The sequence below is a fragment of the Bos taurus genome, chromosome Y (assembly GCF_002263795.3).
Source record: "Bos taurus isolate L1 Dominette 01449 registration number 42190680 breed Hereford chromosome Y, ARS-UCD2.0, whole genome shotgun sequence".
NCBI classification, from domain to species: Eukaryota; Metazoa; Chordata; class Mammalia; order Artiodactyla; family Bovidae; genus Bos; species Bos taurus.
The window spans coordinates 59218678-59238957 of record NC_082638.1 but is presented as its reverse complement, the minus strand read 5'-3'; the positions used below and the strand labels follow the sequence as shown (position 1 = coordinate 59238957).

Sequence of the window (20280 nt, the reverse complement as noted above, 5' to 3'; positions counted from 1 at the left end):
TTAGTAAGCCATTATAAATAAGTAATATAGTGTTGACTGGTTCTTCTAAAGTAGTGATTGATCTTTCTAATATATCTTCTTTAGGTAAATCCATGGAGAAGGAAATGGCAACCCATTTTGGTATTCTTGCCTTAAGAAGCCTACGGACAGAAGAGCACTGGGGCACTGGCGAGCCCCAGTCCATGGGGTCTCAAAGAATGGGACAAGACTGAGCAAACATACTGTAGGTAAATGGAGCTTCTGTGATGACTCAGTGGAAAAGAATCTTCCTCCAATACAGAAGACCTGAGTTTGATCCCTGGCTCAGAATGATCCCCTGAAGAAGGAAATGTCAACCCTCTCCAGTATTCTTGCCCAGAGAAGTCCATGGACAGAGGAGCCTGGCAGGTTACAGGCCATGGAGTTGCAAAGAGTCAGAGACAACTAAGCAGTCAAGAACATGTAGGTGAACAACTCAGCAGTGAAATCATGCACCAAAGGTAAACACACCTTAATATATTTGTATAAGATATAGTTTAGAAAATCGTTTTTAATGTAATGCTTACCAGTCTATTAGTATTAATGTCTTACTACAGAACCATTCTAATAGAATATGTCTATATTACTATATTCTTACTTGAAAGTTTTCCTATGGCTCTATTAGTATTAGTTACCTTTTTTCATTTCACCAGGTAAAATGGGCCCTTTGTTTTCATATCTCTTTTGGAAAGTAAATGCCATTGATGGATTTTACTGATATTGCAGTAACTAATGTTACAAAAATTAAAACACGTAAGCAGTTACAGTCAACTAATAATCAGATGATAATCAGTTCAAATAAAGAATTACTACATTAACCAATGAGAGTACACATTTGAAAAGCATTACTGGAAATAAAGCATTATGATCGCTGCCATGAGAACATGCTCCAGTGATTTAAAAAATGATTCATACACATGACAGTGATTTGTCACTTTCTGTACACTTATCAGAATAAATCAGCCATTTATTGTGATACAAAAATGTACACTGCAGTGCAGACACAGTGTCCCCTGCCCTGGGAATGCCTGGGTAGGAACTGGTGGCCAGGAGTGGAGTAGCTCAAAGGAGCCAGAGGCCAGTGGTGGATAAGGGTTGCAGCTGGAGCCAGAGCCAAGATAGAGAAGCTACTGAGTCCTTCATGATGAAATATTTGGGGAAACCTCTTTCTCTCCTTTCTGTAGTTGATAGTTTGGACAGTGAAGTGATGGCTGAATGTCACAACCTTTCTGCAGGACCTTGCCAGGGAAATCAGACTCTGTCTTGGGAATTTGTACCGTCTCAAAGTTGGATGCTCAAATTCAACAAAAGAGGGAGGAGTAGCATCAAAAAAGGGCAAGCAGTATCCTGGCTCAGGGGGAAGCCCAGAGCACAGAGAGGAAGCAGGAAAGTGAGCCAAATGTTGTTGGGAGAACTTTTCACTGCTGCACTTGTGATGCTGGAGTTTTCTGATTCAGTCTCCTCTTGTTTTATGGACTTTTCAGTCCTGTGCTTCAGTCAGTAGTGGCCCATATTATTGGTAATCCATCTCTACATGGAGATTTTTGGTCATAGCTGAAGTTCTTCAGCTCAGTGATCTCTCTTTGTGCTCCCCCACTTCATTCTCATCAATGTTGTGAACATGATTTGGTTCCAGGATTTAGCTGACCTGGCATTTGAGAGGTCAAGGAGGGAACCTCACCCATTCGCTAACAGCAGAGTAACTGCTGACATGCTCTTTAGCCTTTCACTGCAGTCTCTCTTCCTCCTCCAGGGTATGTTTGTCAGCCTCTTTACCATTCATTTTGGCCAGTTGCTTAGTCTCCTGCATACATCCCTTCTCTATTCACTTCCGTACCCATTATGTTGCTTTGAAAATCGTTGGTATTGCTTTGAAAATCATTGGTTCAATAAAGGAACTGGAATGCCCCAGCAGTATCAACATAGAAAGAAACTGCCCTTACTACTTTGGATTTGGTTTACCCCTGGATTTCCATTGTAAGATGGCAATGCACTCTCCTGCATTGTGGCTGCCTCTTCTCTATCCTCTTTCTTTTGGTTGCCTTGCTCCACCTGTCAAACTCGCACTGGTCATCTGTTTTGCATAAGCTAATGTAAACCTTTTTGGGCTACTTTCTCACATTAACCCACCGTCACCATCTCCCACTGAGGCCAAAGTCTGTTCTTTATATGTCTGTTTCTTCTTTGCTGCCCAGCACCACCTACAAGGTCCTCAACTCCATATATTTGTGTTAACGGACAGTGTTTGTCTTTCTCTTTCTGACTTACTTCACGCAGTATAGCAGGCTCCACGTTCATTCCATCTCATTAGAACTGACATGGATGCGTTCCGTGTTAGAGCTGTGTAAGACACCGCTGTGTATGTGTACTCCAACTTCCTTATCCCTTCATCTGCTGATGGACACATAGGCTGCTTCCACGTCCTAGCTATTGTAAATAGTTCTACGCTGAAGACTGGGATACCCGTTTTTTACTATGTGCTTCTAGGGCATGTAAACGTTCACAGACACGCCCCCCTGGGAACTGACTTGAAAGAATCAAGCTGTCTTTAGTGTTTTCGGGGAGGGTAAGTGTACATATCTCTGTCTCTCTCTGTTTTGCAAGGAACCCCCTCCCCCCAGCTTTTGAGACACTTACGATGGTGTGCCCCCCTTCACCTAAAATAGAAAACCGAAGAAGCTGCTTCACGTGAAGACCAATGGCCAGCATAGTTCTCTTGGACGGGAAAGTAGTGAAGAGTGGTCTGGTGCTGAAGTGGATCGAGAGTGAGACACCAGTAAACCTGAATTAATTGCAAAGGAAAAATAAAAAGCATCAGCTGCATGTGGGCGCGTATTGTTTGGGCAGGTCCTCAGGACAAACACTTCAGCTGCATGTAGGAGAGTCAGTCCACCGCGTGGGAATTACCAGTCCGTGGAGATTCGTAGAGGGGGCTAAGTCATATGTTGGGGTTGTGTCAGGGGGTGCAGTTCTTCCCGTGGGGTGGGGGTTGGGGAGGATGGAGAAGGAAGACGAGGGGCCCATTGACTGTGGGTCTGGCAGTTTTACAAGGGAAATGTGGATGTTCGTGGAAAGGGTCTGGTGAACAAGGGCCAGAGATTGAAACAGTGGAACGCAATTCTGTTGGAAGGTGGTGGCCCGGGTATCCTCTCTGTTGCCTATCATCAGACACTTGAATAAGAGTACAGAACAAGGGAAAAGCCTTAACATTGAACTCGCTATGAACCTCGAAGGCCACATGTGTATGAGTGTGTATATGAGTGCACGGTCAGCTTTGCTGAGAGTCCGCTTCCCAGAGCTGGGGTTCCAGGTAACATCTTAGGGGATCGTGTATAAGGTATATGGAGGGGGGCTGTGGCCTAGGGAGAAAGTGAGGGGTGGGAAGGCAGTGAGGATATTAGTTTCTGGCAAAAGTGACCAGGGGAAAAGAGAAAATGCAAGGAATCAGATAAAGGAAAACAGATCCCATCGTAGATGTTAGAGCTCATGTGAACTCTGTTATTTTTTCCAGGAACTCAGCTTCGGTACAGCGTGTCCAGGGGCAGAAGTGAGGGGAAAGAGGCTGTTAGGGCGAGCCTACGCAGCCATGTGCTCTGTGTCCCATGCTGCTACTGCTGCTGCTGCTGCTGCTGCTGCTGCTGCTGCAGCTCAGGGGTCAATATCCCTTTTTCCAGGAAGGCTTAAGGCCTTTGCCCAAGGCCCTCTGCCAGGCCAAGCTGTAGGAAAAACATTTTTCTCACCAGCCCTGTGGTGACCGTTTCTCTTCCTTGCGGGACGGCTCAGCACAGAATGTTTTCAACCACAAGGGAGCTGTCCTTCATCTAGGGCTTTGCCACTACTGTGTGGGCCAAGGGCCAGTGGGAACACCTGGAGCATATGGAGCTCACTGAAGGACTGGTCAGCACTTAGGGTGGTCCTTCTGAAGTAGATGACTGCTTTCTGGAATCGCGTCCACCTCTGGATTGAGCAAAAGACAGACTGGCACAAATGGAGTAGGCAGAGTTCGTCTGTCCCCCCACTGTTGTCCTCTCATCCCAGATAGAAGGGCTCCACCGTGGGCATGCCTGAGGGTGATGTCCCACATGACGTTCTGTCCCACATGAAGTTCTCACTCTACAACTTTTCTCCCTGAAGCAGCACCTCTTTTGAGGGCAAAGGGTAAAGTTCACAGGTTTTATGGATGTCCTCTTCACGGTGCCCTGCATGAGATCTCCTGCCCAGGGCCAGCTTTTGCATTTGAGCATGTACACCCCAGCTTTGCCCCTTCTACAGAGACGCATCTACAGCGCTAGAAGGCAAGGCTTGGCCGTCTCTGGGTGCTTTCTGAACAAGCAGCCCAGGAGACACTGGAAACAGGTCTTCTTACTCTCTGAATCTGTAAACGTCCAAGAATCCGTGGGGCTCCGGCAGGCTGGTACCTGTCTTTCCCAGCCCTAGTTCAAAACAAAACAAAGCAGAAACTATGGTGTGATAACTCTACAGCGGGTGTGAGATGGCATACTGGGGCATGGTTTTCGGGACCTTAGACTGGGCTCATTCTAGGGACTGCATGGCATTTACCCACATTCAGAAGTTTCCGTAAGGCATTGCAAAGAAGTTAAAGACAAGAAAAGTTTAGGACAGGGTCCCCCAGGGCCTAATATTTCCTGCCAGTGCTTCAGGACCAGGGCTGGCTTTAGCTCTAACCTGTCCTCGAGTGGAGTGCAGAGATAGTCTTCGTTGACTGGATGGATGGTCATCCTCTGGAGACTTGCCGTGACTTGTGTCCCAGGCTCTCTAGGGCTTTCACTTGGGCCCTAAAGGCTAGGTGCTCTTAGAGTTGACTGCACACTTGGATGTGTCGTGTAAGGTTTTCCTCCACCGAATAGCAGCTGCCAACTATCAACACCCCTTGAGAGTCCAGTGTGGACTGAGGCATTCTGTGCTCCAGGCAATCTAGTCAGACAGGTTTTAGATAGTTGGTCATTTTCAGGAACTGATTTCATGATCCCAATCCCTGCATCTCATGATTAGAAAAGCATTAAATCCCTTGGTAGTGACATCAGCTCTTTGACTACCGGAAAATCTTTTGTAAACTGAATATTTAATTGTATTGAACTCCCCTTCACCAGGGGCTTCCCTGGTGGCTCACTGCTTGCAATGCAAGAGACCTGGATTTGATCCCTGGGTCAGGAAGATCCCCTGGGTCAGGAAATGGTAAGCCACTCCAGAGAATTCCATGGACAGAGAAACTGCAGGTTACAGTCTATGGAGTCACAGAGTCTGACATGCCTGAACAATTAACACTTTCACTCTCCCCGTTACCAAAATATAACATATTGATCTCTCCTGACCCACCTCTTTGGAGCAGTCTCTCAGAGCTATCTGAGGTGCTGTCTCCTGCACTGCAGTCCTGATTTTGTTACAAATACAACCTGTAATTTTCAAGTTGTGCATCTTTGTAGTTGACAGAAATCTGAGTCTTACTTACTCATGAACAAAATTAAATGTTAAGTTGTATAGCTAAAATTCTGTTTTGTGGCATAAATGTATTTTTCAGTGACTACCATGTAGTTACTTTTTAGCATGTGAGATGAGTGCCATTGTGTGGTAGTTTGAGCATTCCTTGGCATTGCCTTTCTTTGGGATTGGAAAGAAAACTGACCTTCTCCAGTCCCGTGGCCAGTGCTGAGGTTTTCCAGTAGTCTTGTATGGATGTGAGAACTGGACTGTGAAAAAACTGAGCCCCCAAGAATTGATGCTTTTGAACTGTGGTGTTGGAGAAGACTCTTGAGAGTCCCGTGGACTGCAAGGAGATCCAACCAGTCCTGGGTGTTCTTTGGAAGGAATGATGGTGAAGCTTAAACTCCAGTACTTTGGCCACCTCATGCGACGACTTGACTCATTGGAAAAGACTCTGATGCTGGGAGGGATTGGGGGCAGGAGGAAAAGGGGACAATAGAGGATGAGATGGCTGGATTGCATCACGGACTCAGTGGATGTGGGTTTGGGTGAACCCCGGGAGCTGGTGATGGACAGGGAGGTGTGGCCTGCTGCAATTCATGGGGTCGCAGAGTCCGACATGACTGAGCGACTAAACTGAACTGAACCATGCAATTAAATGACAGTAAAACTAAGGAGGTTTTAGTTGTTACAACAGGCAGATAGCTATGAGAACAGAAATGGAGACAGCGGCCATGTGGCAGGAAATTATTCGTCCTGTAAACAGCAGGGGTCCACAGGTAGACAAAAGCAGGAATGTCCAGACTGACAGGAATTCACACGTTTTCAATGATAAGTGTCCCAAAGCCAGCAAAGAAATGTGGGGAATGGAAGGAATCTCATTCACATGTCAAGTGAAAGTGAGGTGAAGTCGCTCAGTTGTGTCTGACTCTTCGTGACCCCATGGACTGCAGCCCACCAGGCTCCCCTGTCCCTGGGATTCTCCAGGCAAGAATACTGGAGTGGGTTGCCATTTCCTTCTCCAATATTCACATGTAACATATTGCTTATTTTGCTTTCATTACAAAAAGGTTAGCCTTGCAAAAAAGAAATACTAGATCATGCATCAACACCATGACACTTCTGATTTAAGCTAAATAAAGACAATGGTCCCTCCTCCCCTCAGGAGACTGGAGCTGGGATGAAAATCAGGGAAAGGACCTCCAAAATCCTTCCCCCTTTTGGTTTGTATGCCCTTCATAGCTGGTTTACCAAAGAAGTGCTGAGTAGCACCTCCTCACCTATCTGCCTATTCTCCCTCTAAGGACAAACCCTTGCTTAACTAAAACACTCATTTTACTTAACTTCCTATCTTGAAATTCTCTTTGCAATAAGGCAAGAACCTTAAACTCACTGGGAACAAGATTATTTATTCATGAAGAAGGAACAAATATAGCTTAACAACTAGTAGGAAACTTTTTTTTTCATTAATAGGAGAGACTGATTTACCTTAGAAGTCACCAAATTGAGAGTATCTTTAGAGGTAAAAGCAAAAGTATCTTTAACAACTTAGCAGAAATTACAACAATTCAAAGTTTAACGGAGTATTACTCAGCCATGAAAAAGAATACATTTGAATCAGTTCTAATGAGGTGGATGAAACTGGAGCCTATTATACAGAGTGAAGTAAGCCAGAAAGAAAAACACCAATACAGTATACTAATGCATATATATGGAATTTAGAAAGATGGTAACAATAACCCTGTGTTTGGCAAAACTAATACAATTATGTAAAGTTTAAAAATAAAATAAAATTTAAAAAAAAAAAAAGAAAGAAAGAAACAGTGATGTATAGAACAGTCTTATGGACTCTGTGGGAGAGGGAGAAGGTGGGAAGATATGGGAGAATGGCATTGAAACATGTATAATATCACGAATGAAACAAGTCGCAAGTCCAGGTTCGATGCACGATACTGGATGCTTGGGGCTGGCGCACTGGGATGACCCAGAGGGATGGTATGGGGAGGGAGGAGGGAGGAAGGTTCAGGATGGAGAACACATGTATACCTGTAGCGGATTCATCTCGATATTTGGCAAAACTAATACAATGTTGTAAAGTTTAAAAAAAAAAAAAAAAAAAAGAAGTTAACAGTTAGGACTGGACAAGGAACAGACTGGTTCCAAATCAGGAAAGGAGTATGTCAAGGCTGTATACTGTCATTCTGCTTAATTTATATACTGAGTACATCATATGAAATGTCAGATAAGCTGGAGTCAAAAGATTACTGAGAGAAGTATCAATAATCTCAGATGACACCACCCTTATGGCAGAAAGCAAAGAGGAATTCAAGAGCCTCATAATGAACATGAAAGAGGAGAGTGAAAAAGCTGGCCTAACATTCAACATTCAAAAAGCGAAGATCATGGCATCTGGTCCCACAAGCTTCATGGCAAATAGATGAGGAAAATATGCAAACAGTGACAAGCTTTACTTTCTTGGGCTCCAAAAACAACTGCAGATGGTGACTGTATCCATGAAATTAAAAGACAGTTGCTCTTTGGAAGGAAAGATATGATAAACAGCATATGATAGATAGGTATGATGGACAGCATACTAAAAAGAAGGGACATTACTTTGTTGACAAAGGTCCATCTAGTCAAAGTTACTTTTCCAGTAGTCATGTATGGATGTGAGAGTAAGACCATAAAGAAGGCTGAGTGCCAAAGAATTGATGCTTTTGAGCTATGGTGTTGGAGAAGACTCTTGAGAGTCCCTTGGACTGCAAGGACATCCAACCAGTCCATCCTAAACCACATCAGTCCTGGGTGTTCACTGGAAGGACTGATGATGAACTTGAAACTCCAATACTTCGGCCACCTGATGTGAAGAGCTGACTCAACTGAAAAGACCCTGATGCTAGGAAATACTGAGGGCAGGAGAAGGGGACAACAGAGGAAGAGATGGTAGGATGCCATCAGTGACTTGATGGATATGAGTTTGAGCAAGCTCTGGGAGTGGGTGATAGATAGGAAAGCCTGGTGTGCTGCAGTCCATAGGATTGCGGAGTGGAACATGACTCAGCGACTGAGCTGAACTGAAAGTTTAATTCCTCGGAGTGGAAGAAGAAAACAGGGATACAGACCAAATAATAAAAGTGTGTCCTTAAATGATGGCCAGCTTATGCAGGAAATTGAATACTGTAAGTTATTTTTAATAAAATATCACTTAAATTAAAGAACTTTAAACAAAAAGAACACCCATTTATTAATTGCAATACACATAAAATTTCATTCAAAACCTAAGCATTAAACATTACTTTAGGAATGCAGCTAACAGGGCTTCCAGGTGGCTAACTCTTAAAGAATCTGCCACCGAAAAAAATCCAGCAAAACCAAACACAAGTAAACAGGAAAATGTCATTAACAACTGATGTAATAAGGGCCTTTAGTGAGAATCTGTCAGGTTCTAAATAGAGTCTGAATATAATGAAAGATGGGCGGGAAATTCTAAAACATTAAAGTCACTTTTGCCCTAATTCATTGATAAATGTAAAGCAATGTCAGTCAAAACTCCAATGGCTTATGGAACTATATAAAGGAAACAGCCAGAAAAATAAAAGATAAAATTGAACAATAATAGAGGTACTTCCGAAGTAATGTGCTACATGGCAATACATAGCAGAAAATTTCATTAAGAGAAGTAGAAACAAGAGCTGAGAAAAAGATGTGCATACTTTTTAACTTTTATGCTAGTTTTTACTGGAAAAATTGGTGTTTCACTAAGAAATGAAAATAATTCTATCATATATCACAGTAAGAAAAAAAAATAATAGAGTAGGTATAAAAAGCCAAACTAACACTTTTAGAAAGCTATGTAACACTTTAATTTCAAGATAAAAATTCCTAACACAAAGTACTAAAAGTTTACAATACATACAGAACTAATGAAAAATCACAAATGGAAAGTTTTCTCTAACACAAAAACATCAAATAAAAACAAGCAACATACAAGAAGATAACCCCTTTAAGTCAAGACAGTTTCAAGGACTTTTTCCCACTTTTAGATGATTTAAAATTCATAGTTACTAAACACTAAACAAATTATGCCTTTATATTCAGCATACACAGCAAAGCCTGGGATACAGAGTTCTATATCAACATACAGAAGAAGAATACTTCGTTGTGCAGGTTTTTTAACACTGTTTCTAAAGCAACTTGATATTCTTTATTACTAAAAACCAGTTTAATGGCTAGGGTCAACAGAAAGGTACAACATTTCTTACATCAGGAGCATTTTCAACAGGGAATTTTACATTTCTGGGTTAATTGCCATTTTCAAATTAAGCCAACTACAGGAACCTTCAGGTCAAACTGATTTTAAAAACAGTAACTCATTACACATAAACTGTAGAGAAATTTAGTTATAGTTGAAATTTACTTTTTATTCTCTGTACTACAGACAACAAATTCATTTTTGTCGAATGAACACTTTAACAGGACAGGCCTTTAACTTTGGTTATAATTTTCAGAGTTTACTCTTTAACATGCTCAAAAACAGAATCTTTATAGCAATGTTTGGGAGAAATTATTTTCTAGGTTGCCATTCTCATATACTCACGAATGTTGTCACTATTATAACAAGATATCCTGTCAAGGATCTTTCTGTTGCTCAAAGTTTCCAGGGTAGGTAATACAGACACTATCATAATGGATTCATAGGAAATAATTAGAAATTATGCTAGGAAGTTTATATTCTTATTCAGTCCTCACAAACACTACAGCACAACTAAATGAAAGTTATGCTTTCATAATGTCTAGCATCAAAATAGCCGTTTGAGATCTGGTTGCAATTTCAGAAGTTACCAATCTAACTACTTAAAAAATATCCTGTTCTTTCTCAGCTTTGTACTAGGATCAGTAACTTACTGCTTACTTTGTTCCTGCTTACCTGGACAGTGTTGCCTTGAACTTCATGTAAATATCAATGTCACTTTTATGCACTATCCTTTGTCTTGAAAATGTATTCAACTATGCCTTTGACTTCTAACATTTGGAACAATCCTAAGAAATTTCTTAATCTGTCTTCTGAGTTTGCCTCAAATATTGTTAATTGAACCTTTAAAAAGTAAATTTCCCCTAATTTGCTGTTACTTTAAAAGGAAATTGCAAATCTCTCCACTAATTTTGCCAATTCCATTTGTCCTGCAGCTCTTATACTTGTTTCTTAACAAAAAGTTGATGTATTATTATTGATACCTAAATCTACCTATAAAAACCCTTAACTTTCCTTATAGATAAGCCTATACTTTTGGGTTAGATCAAGTACTCCAAAATGAAGTTAAAATCATCATTACTTAAAACACTGCCTTTCCAACAAATCTAGAACTATTTACTTTCATTAAGATACATACTCAGAATACTTAACTAGTTCAATCTCAACTTAGGTACAAATTGTTTTCTTTTTAATCATGGCACTTTTGTCATTAGCCACTTGAATGGCTAAGAAAATTGATACTTAACTTTAGACTTAAACATTTTAGTCATATATCTAAATTTTCTTCTGATTTATACTATTGTTTTAAACAGTTGGACACAACATTTCAGTAAGGACGCAAACATCCCTTTCAGGTTTTTTAGAGACTTGTCAAACCTTTTATACACTGCTTTCAAAAATAGCATGTAATATTTGTTAACCTAAATAGAAAGCAGGTACAGCTTGCAATGGAGAAATACCGTATTGCTTAATTCTGAATGCATTCATGTGCAAAGACACAAAGGGAAACTTTAAGCAAACAGCACAATTCACCCTCCAAACAAGTGTTTTTATGCTTGTTTAACGCACCAGTAAAATAAACAGTGGCATTTCGCAAAACACACTCTGAAAATTTAGACATTAAATTAAAAATTTTTAACTTCTATTTTTCAATTAGCAGACAACTATGAAATTACTTTGAATAACTCTATTTTTCAACTTATCTGAATGATTCTATTTTTCAATTTATCTGAAAATTCATGGAGGGTAAAGTTTACAGCTCTTCCCTCCAAAGCCAATGCTTTTTCTTCAGCAGTACTCAAGTATGAATTAAAACAGAAACTCACACAAAATTTTCCCATGCCAACAAAACATGGTATGTGAGTATTATTTTTAGTATCTGTTTCGGCCTACTCTTTCAGATCGGTTTCCCCCATGACCTCCCCTGGAAGCCTCATAACCTGAGCTACTGTATGACTCATGAGGAGCAGGGTACACCCTATCCTTGGAGGATGGAAATCCTTGTTCTTGTCTTCCACCACGGTCACGACCACTTAAGTATGTATCACTTCGGCTGCATGAGTAACTTTTCTGCCCTCCTCCATTTCTATCTCTTGTACTGCTATAATCGTCATAGTGACGACCTCTGCCGTAACTCAGAGGTGGACCTCTTCCTGATACAGCACCGTGGGAGCCCCCTGTGAAATTAATAATTGATAAAATTATAAAATTTTCCCATTACTACTATAACATGACTATAAAGTACTAAATCTTTCAAAGGCTAGCCTTTATCTGCCTCTGTGGTGAAGATATGAACTAGTAGCCATGGTGAAGGGGCTTTCACATTTATTTAAAAAGAGCAGTATTTTTTAGCTCCAGTGGTTGAGAAGGCAATGGCAACCCACTCCAGTGTTCTTGCCTGGAGAATCCCAGGGACAGGGGAGCCTGGTGGGCTGCCATCTATGGGGTTGCACAGAGTCGGACGTGACTGAAATGACTCAGCAGCAGTTTAAAGTAAATATTAATTTTTTGGAAAAGACTAAAATTTTGAACTTCATAATGTTCCTATGCTTCATACTCTTAATAGCACTTTTGTTTTTAAAAATGTTACAGTAATTTTTGTGATTAAAAAATGTAAGCTGCCAAATTACCCTTCATATCATTTTAAATGACTGATCAAAACTAATTCAAACCAATCAATTAGGTAGAAATTACTTTTTTTTTCCCCTGAGAAATTAGAAGTAAACTTGAGTAAATGATGTAGATCTAGCATGTCAATTCTAATTCTGTCCTTTCTGAGTTGTAACTGTACTCTTACCATAACTCCTATATGAATCCCTGTAAGAGCCTCCACTTCGATGTTCAGAATAATCTCTATCACGGCTTCCACCATAGCCATCATGATCACTAAATTTAAGAGAATTAATGTTAAAGAAAAAATTTCCATAAGTTATTTGATTAGAAACAGAATTGTTTATAGTACCTATGTCCTCTAGAGGAATGATCATCCCAAGAACTTGAATGGCCGTAATCATGGTATGCATAGTCTCTAGATGGTGGAGCATAATTCTTGGTGTCTCGCGAACTTGGATCTCTGCCTGAGTAACTTAAAACAAACAAACAAAAATAAATGAAAAGAATTCATACTGAATTCATACAGACAAAAAAAGTTTTAAATTCAGAGGATCTCAATATACTTTTCTTCAAGGAAGATATATAATGATGAACAAGAATGTAAAACACTGCTTAACATCATTATTTTTTTAGGAAGAAAAAAAGTTTTTCAATCTGAATGAGACACCTACTCTGCACCTAGTAGACAGGCTAACCCTAATATAAAGCATCAGGTGTTGGTGAGCATGCAGAAATCCTGTGTGTGCACAGTAAATAGAAAGCTGTGTCAGACTCTTAGTGACCTTGTGGACTGTAGCCCACCAGGCCCCTCTATTGATGGGATTTTTCAAGCAAGAATATGGAGTAAATTGCTGTTTTCTCATCCAGGGTATCTTCCCCACCTTGGGATTGAATCTGAGTCTCTTGCGTTGGCAGGTGGGCTCTTAGCACTGCACCACCAGTGCAGTTATGGAGAAGATGAATGGTTCCTTAAAATACTGAAAATACTGTATGACCCAGGAATTCCAATTCAGAGTTTACACTCTGAATTGAAAGCAGGTACTCCAATGTTTGTACGCTTTAACCATAAAGATGGATAAACAAACAATGTTAACTATACATATAATGGTAGTTTAACCCCCACTCAAAAACTGAAGTACTGATTCATGCTTCAGCAAGGATTATCTTTGAAAACACTCACACTAATGGAAAAGCCACATATTAAAGGTCACATATTGTTAAGGCTTCCATGTGGCTCAGTTGGTAAAGCATCTGACTGCAATATGGAAGACCAGGGTCCAATCCCTCAGGAAGATCCTCTGGAGAATGGAATGGCTACCCACTACAGTATTCTGGCCTGGAGAACTCCATGGGCAGTGGGGCCTGGCAGGCTACAGTGAACGTATGATATATTCAGGATTAGGTAAATTTACAGACACATGACGTAGGTGGGTGTCTCCTAGGGACACGGGGGGATAAAAATGGGAGCAACTGCTTATAGATTTTGTTTTGGGGTGATGAAATGTTTTGGAACTGAACAGAGATAGCGGTTGCAGAATTCTGAGTAGTTTAAATGCTACTGAACTGTTCACTTTTAAAATTTTGTTAGATACATTTTACCTCAACAAAATTAACTATGACTTAAAAATTCATGTATTTTATTTTTCTTTACCTGTCTTTAGTAGCATAACCATAATCTCTTGGTGACACATAGTTATCTCTCCGAGAAGACACTGGCTGTCTACGAGGACCTCCTCTGTAATTTTCTCTCCGCAATACTGGACCTTTAATTTAAAAATGCTCACATAAGTATCTCAGAATTGAGAGTAATATTTCAAAGAAAAATTCGAAAGACTGGTGTGTCTCCTCTCTCCAAAACAATTGAAAAAAAATACTTATAAAATCCGATTCATGCACATTTAGCTTGCTTTATAAATGTAATTTCTGAACATTTTATTTCCTGACATCTTCTGCTCCCTGTACATTTTGGATAATCTTTAAATTACAAGTAATAGAATCTCTCAAACTTTGAGTAAAGTCTAATTATTTTTTTGAAACTATTTTCACAGGTTCAATCACAAAGTACTTGATTTTTTCCTAATGTTGATAAATTTAACATAAACTGCAACCTGAATTACTGACCTTTCCAAATGATAGTACTATTGAGTTCAACTACTTATTAGCAATAAAGGGCTCATTTGAAAAATGCTACCTCTTCCAAAACAGGAAAACTATTTACTGTAAATAATACTCACTTCTTGTGCTAATTCTTACTAATTCCTGGTGGTCAGACTTCTCTTGTTTTGTTTGCTCACTAGGCTAATAATCTAATGAAACTTTAGGTTTCTAAGCTTCTTTTGTATTTTGAAATCAATACCATAATACACTTAGCTTCATTAATATTCTATACATAAAAATGACAATTTGATAATGATTCAAAGTTTTTAGCTGTATCAAGAGCAAACAATGTAAAAATATGTTAAGAATCCAAACTACAGTTAATATGACAAGTTTCAGTTACTGTTTATAATTACATGAACCAGGTAGCCAATATAACATAGCTAAACTACTCTACATTCCAAATCGCTGACTCATGGGATATTAGTTTTCATGAAAATACTTGATCTTGAAACCACGTGAAAAATCCTACTAAGCAGCAAATGTTAGCAACTTCAAAAAAAAAAAAAAAAAAAAAACCCAAGGAATTCTCTAGCAAGCATAGATTTAAAAGAAATGTCTTCCCCACTTCTATGTTAATCACCTACCACACATCTATAATTAGATGCTAAAGAATTATTTTTCATCCACAAATCAACTAGTGATCAACAAACATGTCCATGTAATTCTCTTTTCATTTTGCTTCTTAAAGTTAAGGATTGATTTTTAAATAGCTCACGTTTACTAACTACTCAGAAACAATAGTCTCTATATTATATAACGTTTACCTCGTCCTCTCATTCCACTACTGCTTCGCCCTTGAACAGAAGGAGCAGATCTTTTAGGAGAAGGACCTTGACATCTTGAAGATGGTCCTTTTTTAACTGGATAGGGTCCTCTTGAAGAGCTCGTGTTGAGACTATATCCATTATCACCTGTATTTCAATGCAATTTTTTAGGTAGAGTAAACATTCTTAAAGTTTAAGTTTTGCTTACTGTTTATAGATCTTTAATAAAGAACTACCATTGCCTTCAGCATTTGTATTTGTCTAAACCAATAAAACTATTTCCTCATGTGATACATCAGTTAGTACAATTCAGTCAGTTTGAAAAATTTATGAAATGATTAAAGAACCACTGCTGTGATAGTAGTCTGAAGAGAATAGAGGAGGTGGAGAAAAACCAGGATAAAATAAAATTTTAAACACACTGGGAGGAAAATAATTCATACAATTCTGGTGTCAAAAAAGCTTTTAAAAATGTAACACAATAGGTGTTATGTCAAAACAATAAAAAAAATATGCACCTAAAAGTATAAAAAACTCCTTTTATAGGAAAAAATGCAACTTCTCCAACAACCTTGGATCATTTAGTAACCTAGTACATATTTACTTGGAGTAAAAACAAAAAACCCTGCTTTTAAGTGAATCCACACAGATCTGCTTTGTTCAAGGATCAACCTTTACTGTTAATTTTTCAAGGAAAAGGCTATGTTCTGTTCAACTCTAATAGTATTTAAGAATGCATGGTAAGTAATGAAATCTTTTTATCTAACTAGAAAAATGTTTACAGATATATTCCAGTTACACTTGGGAGAGTACACTTTGCAGAATATGAGCTAGTAAACTTTTCTCATCTCCTGAGAAAATAACAGAACTGTGTGATCTTATAATGAACACACCCTGTAACAGAACTTTTAAAAATATTTTCTAAAAAATCACACATCTGGTTGTCAAAAACAGAAGTGAAATGTTTTATTTTTCAAGATTGGTTATTGTTAGTAGAGGAGACAAAGTTTGTTAGATATATGGAAGTTTATGAATGGAAAGTGCCTCCCTTCTTTCTTACCAAGTAAAAACTTCTTTGAAAATATTTCATAATACCATTTGCAGTAACTCACTGTTCTCTAACACACACAAACATGCATATGTATGTACATATATGTAATTATACATACAAAACAGAGGCTTTTACATCTGTATCAAAGACAACTTTTCCAAAATGCAAATTTTATTACAACAGAACCCAGGAACAAAAGCACCATATCAAAATGACAGTGGAGAATTGCATAGAGTTGTCTGCACATACATGCTCAAGACAAATACTACAAGGTCAGTCCAAAAATACACAATGTTCACCCCTGAACTGTGTTATCTGTTATGTAATCTTCAAAGTTCTCCAGTACTTTTTACAATACAGTAGGACTACTCTGAGAGTATATACATGTCTTTTTAATAGTTTAAATAAAGTTATTTGCCAAAATTGGAAAATTCTAATGTATGATCAACAGCAATGAATTGTGTAGAAAAACTGTTAAAGAGGCATCGATAACAATGGTAAAAAAAAAGAATAAAATTTAAGCCATTTCCCTGTAAGATGATGAACTTTTTTTGCACATAAGTAATTTTATAACTACAACAATTCTTTACAACTTAGAAATAATTCTGATTATCAATAATGGTAATTTTCTCATTTAATATATTCTTGTAGATTATTCTTCTCATTAACAATGCAATAGACATTGAGATTTACTAGATGTTCAAACTTAACAGTTTTTCAGTGCTATGGCGTCCTTGTATTTTAATACATTACCAAAGTTTCCTCCATGAGACATACGCCCTCTTGCTCCACCAGATCCTCCTCTTTCCCATCTCAGATTTCTTGGATGGCCCCTGTTTCTTGCAGGGGGTTGCAGTTTCTGTCTACCACCACTTTCAAAAGATGGTTTATTGGCTTGTTCTACTTTAATTGTTTTTCCATCCAAAAACTATAAGATTAAGTACAACATCAGTAATGTTACATAAATTTTAACTTATTATTGCAATGAATTAAATCAGTATTTTTCCCCAAAGCAAACATTTTTTTCCTGAAATGACTGTGCTCTTCAATATGATGAACATGACTTAATTGGCAATTGCCTTTCCTAAGTCATCCAACACAAAGCGTATGTATTTACTATTAGAACTTCCTGAACGGTTCTCTGGTATTAAATGATGAGTATCTCTCCTTTACCATGAAAAAGCACACATTTTTATTTTCTATAACATGCTTCATTTTAGTAAATTTTCCATTTAAAATTTCAGCTTCCCAAGGGTATGTAAAAGTATGCCTATTACTTATTCAAAATAATTGTTCCTATCATAATTATATTTTAGCATTTGTTCTATTAGACACAAACATAAATTTTCTCAATATAACTGCTGCTCTGTATTTACTCTAGTTCTAATAATTTTCTTCATTTTTCTTTTTTTAAAAATAGAACCTTTATTTGGCCATTAACATTTCTTGCCTTATACAACTGTTTTATTTTCTGTTCCCAGGGGGTTACTGACCGTAATGCTACTTCGTATTTTTCAGAAATGCTTAAATTTAATCTTCCAATATCTGCCTTAATATTTTACAGAGACCAAAAGGAGTTTTGAAAACCTAACAGGAATCATACTATATACACTCTTGTTATTTCACATTATTTTTGGAAAACAATTTTAAATCCTAAATTTCCACCAGGACTTCTGGCTGAAATGGCCTCTAGATCAATACAATCATCCTCAAAAGCCATTTTCCCCTCATCTTAGGGTCTCATTTTCTATATCTTGGTTCAAAATATTTTCCACAAATTCATGCAGTGTCTCTTTCCCAACTCAGGATTTAGCAAATATTCCTAGATATACTGAAAAAAATAGTATTCACCACCCGATGAGCTCCACCAAAATTACTACTTTATTTTCCTTAACATTTCTGCGTGTAAAATTAATGTTTCTATTTGTACGTTTTTTCCCTTCACCCAGAACGCCAGTGCTTAAGAAAATAAATATTTTGTCTCATCCACAACCATTAACCAGCTAACTAAATTCAATCAATGCCTCGCAATATAACACCTATTGAATAAAAATTACTCAAGTGTAATTTCAGATTACATGTTCCAGTGCTTGACAACTAGAACAAATAAAAAAAAAAAAAAAAGAGGAATTAGTTACCATCAAGTATTCTCAAGGAAAATTTATCTCTGTGACCCAAAGCTGAGTCAAACTTAACTTTTAGGTACTACCATATCTGAAAAATTAAAGGACAAGGGTCAACATGTGTCACATGTGTGAAATATACTAGAACCATAACTGTAGATAATAGGGAATTAATGTATTTGCACTAAGGGAATGTAGAAGTTCCAGAGATAATTTAACAACAGGATATCATGAGTACAAAAGCCTATTACCCACAATATAAAATGGGGGAGATACAGACTTCCTTTTTATTTAATGTAACAATCCACAGACGGGGCACATCCTGGAGCAAACACAGTGCTCCATAGCTAGCTAAAGAAATGGGATGGGGAGGGAAGTGGGAGGGAGATAACATTTGTATGCTTATGGCTAATTCATGCTGATACACGGCAGAAACCAACACAATACTGTAAAGCAATTCTCCAGTTTTTTAAAAAAGTTCAGCTTCTACGGGACAAATTTTTATTCCTAACACTGATACACTGAAGAGTGACTTAAATAGAAAATGCCAAGACTTAAAATACAGTATGAAATACGGGGAGAGTGCTGAAGGTTAAAACCTATTTGTATTTACACCTGAATGTTAATAGAAGACAGATTTAATCTGTTTTGTTAATGCTGGTATTAACTTCAATCTCTTCCCAACCAGAGGAACTAGTATTTATGTGACAAAAAGGAGTGAAGCCTTACAAAGCATTATACTACTGTAACAATAAAGAAATCTATGCTGCTGCTGCTAAGTCACTTCAGTCGTGTCCGACTCTGTGCGACCCCATAGACGGCAGCCCACCAGGCTCCCCTGTCCCTGGGGTTCTCCAGGCAAGAACGCTGGAGTGGGTTGCCATTTCCTTCTCCAGCGCATGAAAGTGAAAAGTGCAAGTGAAGTCACTCAGTCGTGTCAAACTCTGCAACCCCATGGACTGCAGCCCACCAGGCTCCTCCGCCCATGGGATTTTCCAGGCAAGAGTACTGGAGTGGGGTGCCATTGCCTTCTCCAAAAGAAATCTATCAATAGTGTTAAATGAAGAACATACATTATTAAGACTTACCTTTCCATTCATTTCTTTGGCAGCATCCTTTGCATCTGCGGGGCTCTCAAAAGTAATGAAAGCAAAGCCTCTCGACTTGTTTGTGTTCCGATCCTTTATCAAGAGAACTGTAATACACGTAAATCTTTTAAATTTAAAATGTCACATAAAATTGAACTTTACTATTTTCAAAATTATCACTCCTTTGACAATTTCTCATAAGACCCTTTAACATACTTGAATGTTATCAACACAGTACAAACTTTTGAAAGTTACTTAAAAACAAAAATCTATATATCGTTTTATACATGATATAAAAATATCACATAATTTGATTTTTATATATTATTCCTAGTATTCTAAAAATGAACAGTAAATCTCAATAATTCTACTATTACCATGTCTTATTCTCTTTCACATCCCAGGACCACTAGTACATTTTAAAGGCACTGTTTTCTTCCCTTTTCAGTAAGAGGAGACCCTTTCACTGACTGCCAAGTACTTGCCCAATTAAAAAAACAAAAACCTGAAACTACTCATAGTTGTCCATGGATATATATCAAGTAGACATTTGCTTTAAAGAGTTACGTATGTTGATTCTAGAGTTCGATTCAGTTCAGTCACTCAGTCATATCCGATTCTAGAGTTACCTTCCACAATGTGACCATATTTCCCAAATTCAGCTTCAAGAGACTCCTCCGTTGTTTCAGCACTGAGGCCTCCTATTAACAGTTTTCCAGGCCGATCTGCTTCCATCATTTTACTGTTAGGTGGCAAAAAATATACCAAA

General features: G+C 38.3%; 1 protein-coding gene and 1 pseudogene across 1 annotated transcript; one reads left to right on the top strand and one right to left on the bottom strand.

Annotated features, from left to right (window-relative positions):
- Window positions 1-1162: 1162 nt before the first annotated feature.
- LOC132344562 (etoposide-induced protein 2.4 homolog) lies at window positions 1163-2115 on the top strand (annotated as a pseudogene).
- Window positions 2116-9332: 7217 nt separating this feature from the next.
- Window positions 9333-20280, bottom strand: LOC132344530 (RNA-binding motif protein, X chromosome-like). The gene is made up of 8 exons (XM_059884218.1): window positions 20141-20280; window positions 19512-19618; window positions 17054-17228; window positions 15250-15396; window positions 13977-14088; window positions 12675-12797; window positions 12510-12598; window positions 9333-11889 (listed from the first exon to the last, which is right to left on the bottom strand). Exons 1-8 carry the CDS (start codon window positions 20247-20249, stop codon window positions 11585-11587), a joined length of 1167 nt encoding a protein of 388 aa, XP_059740201.1. The 5' UTR covers window positions 20250-20280; the 3' UTR covers window positions 9333-11584.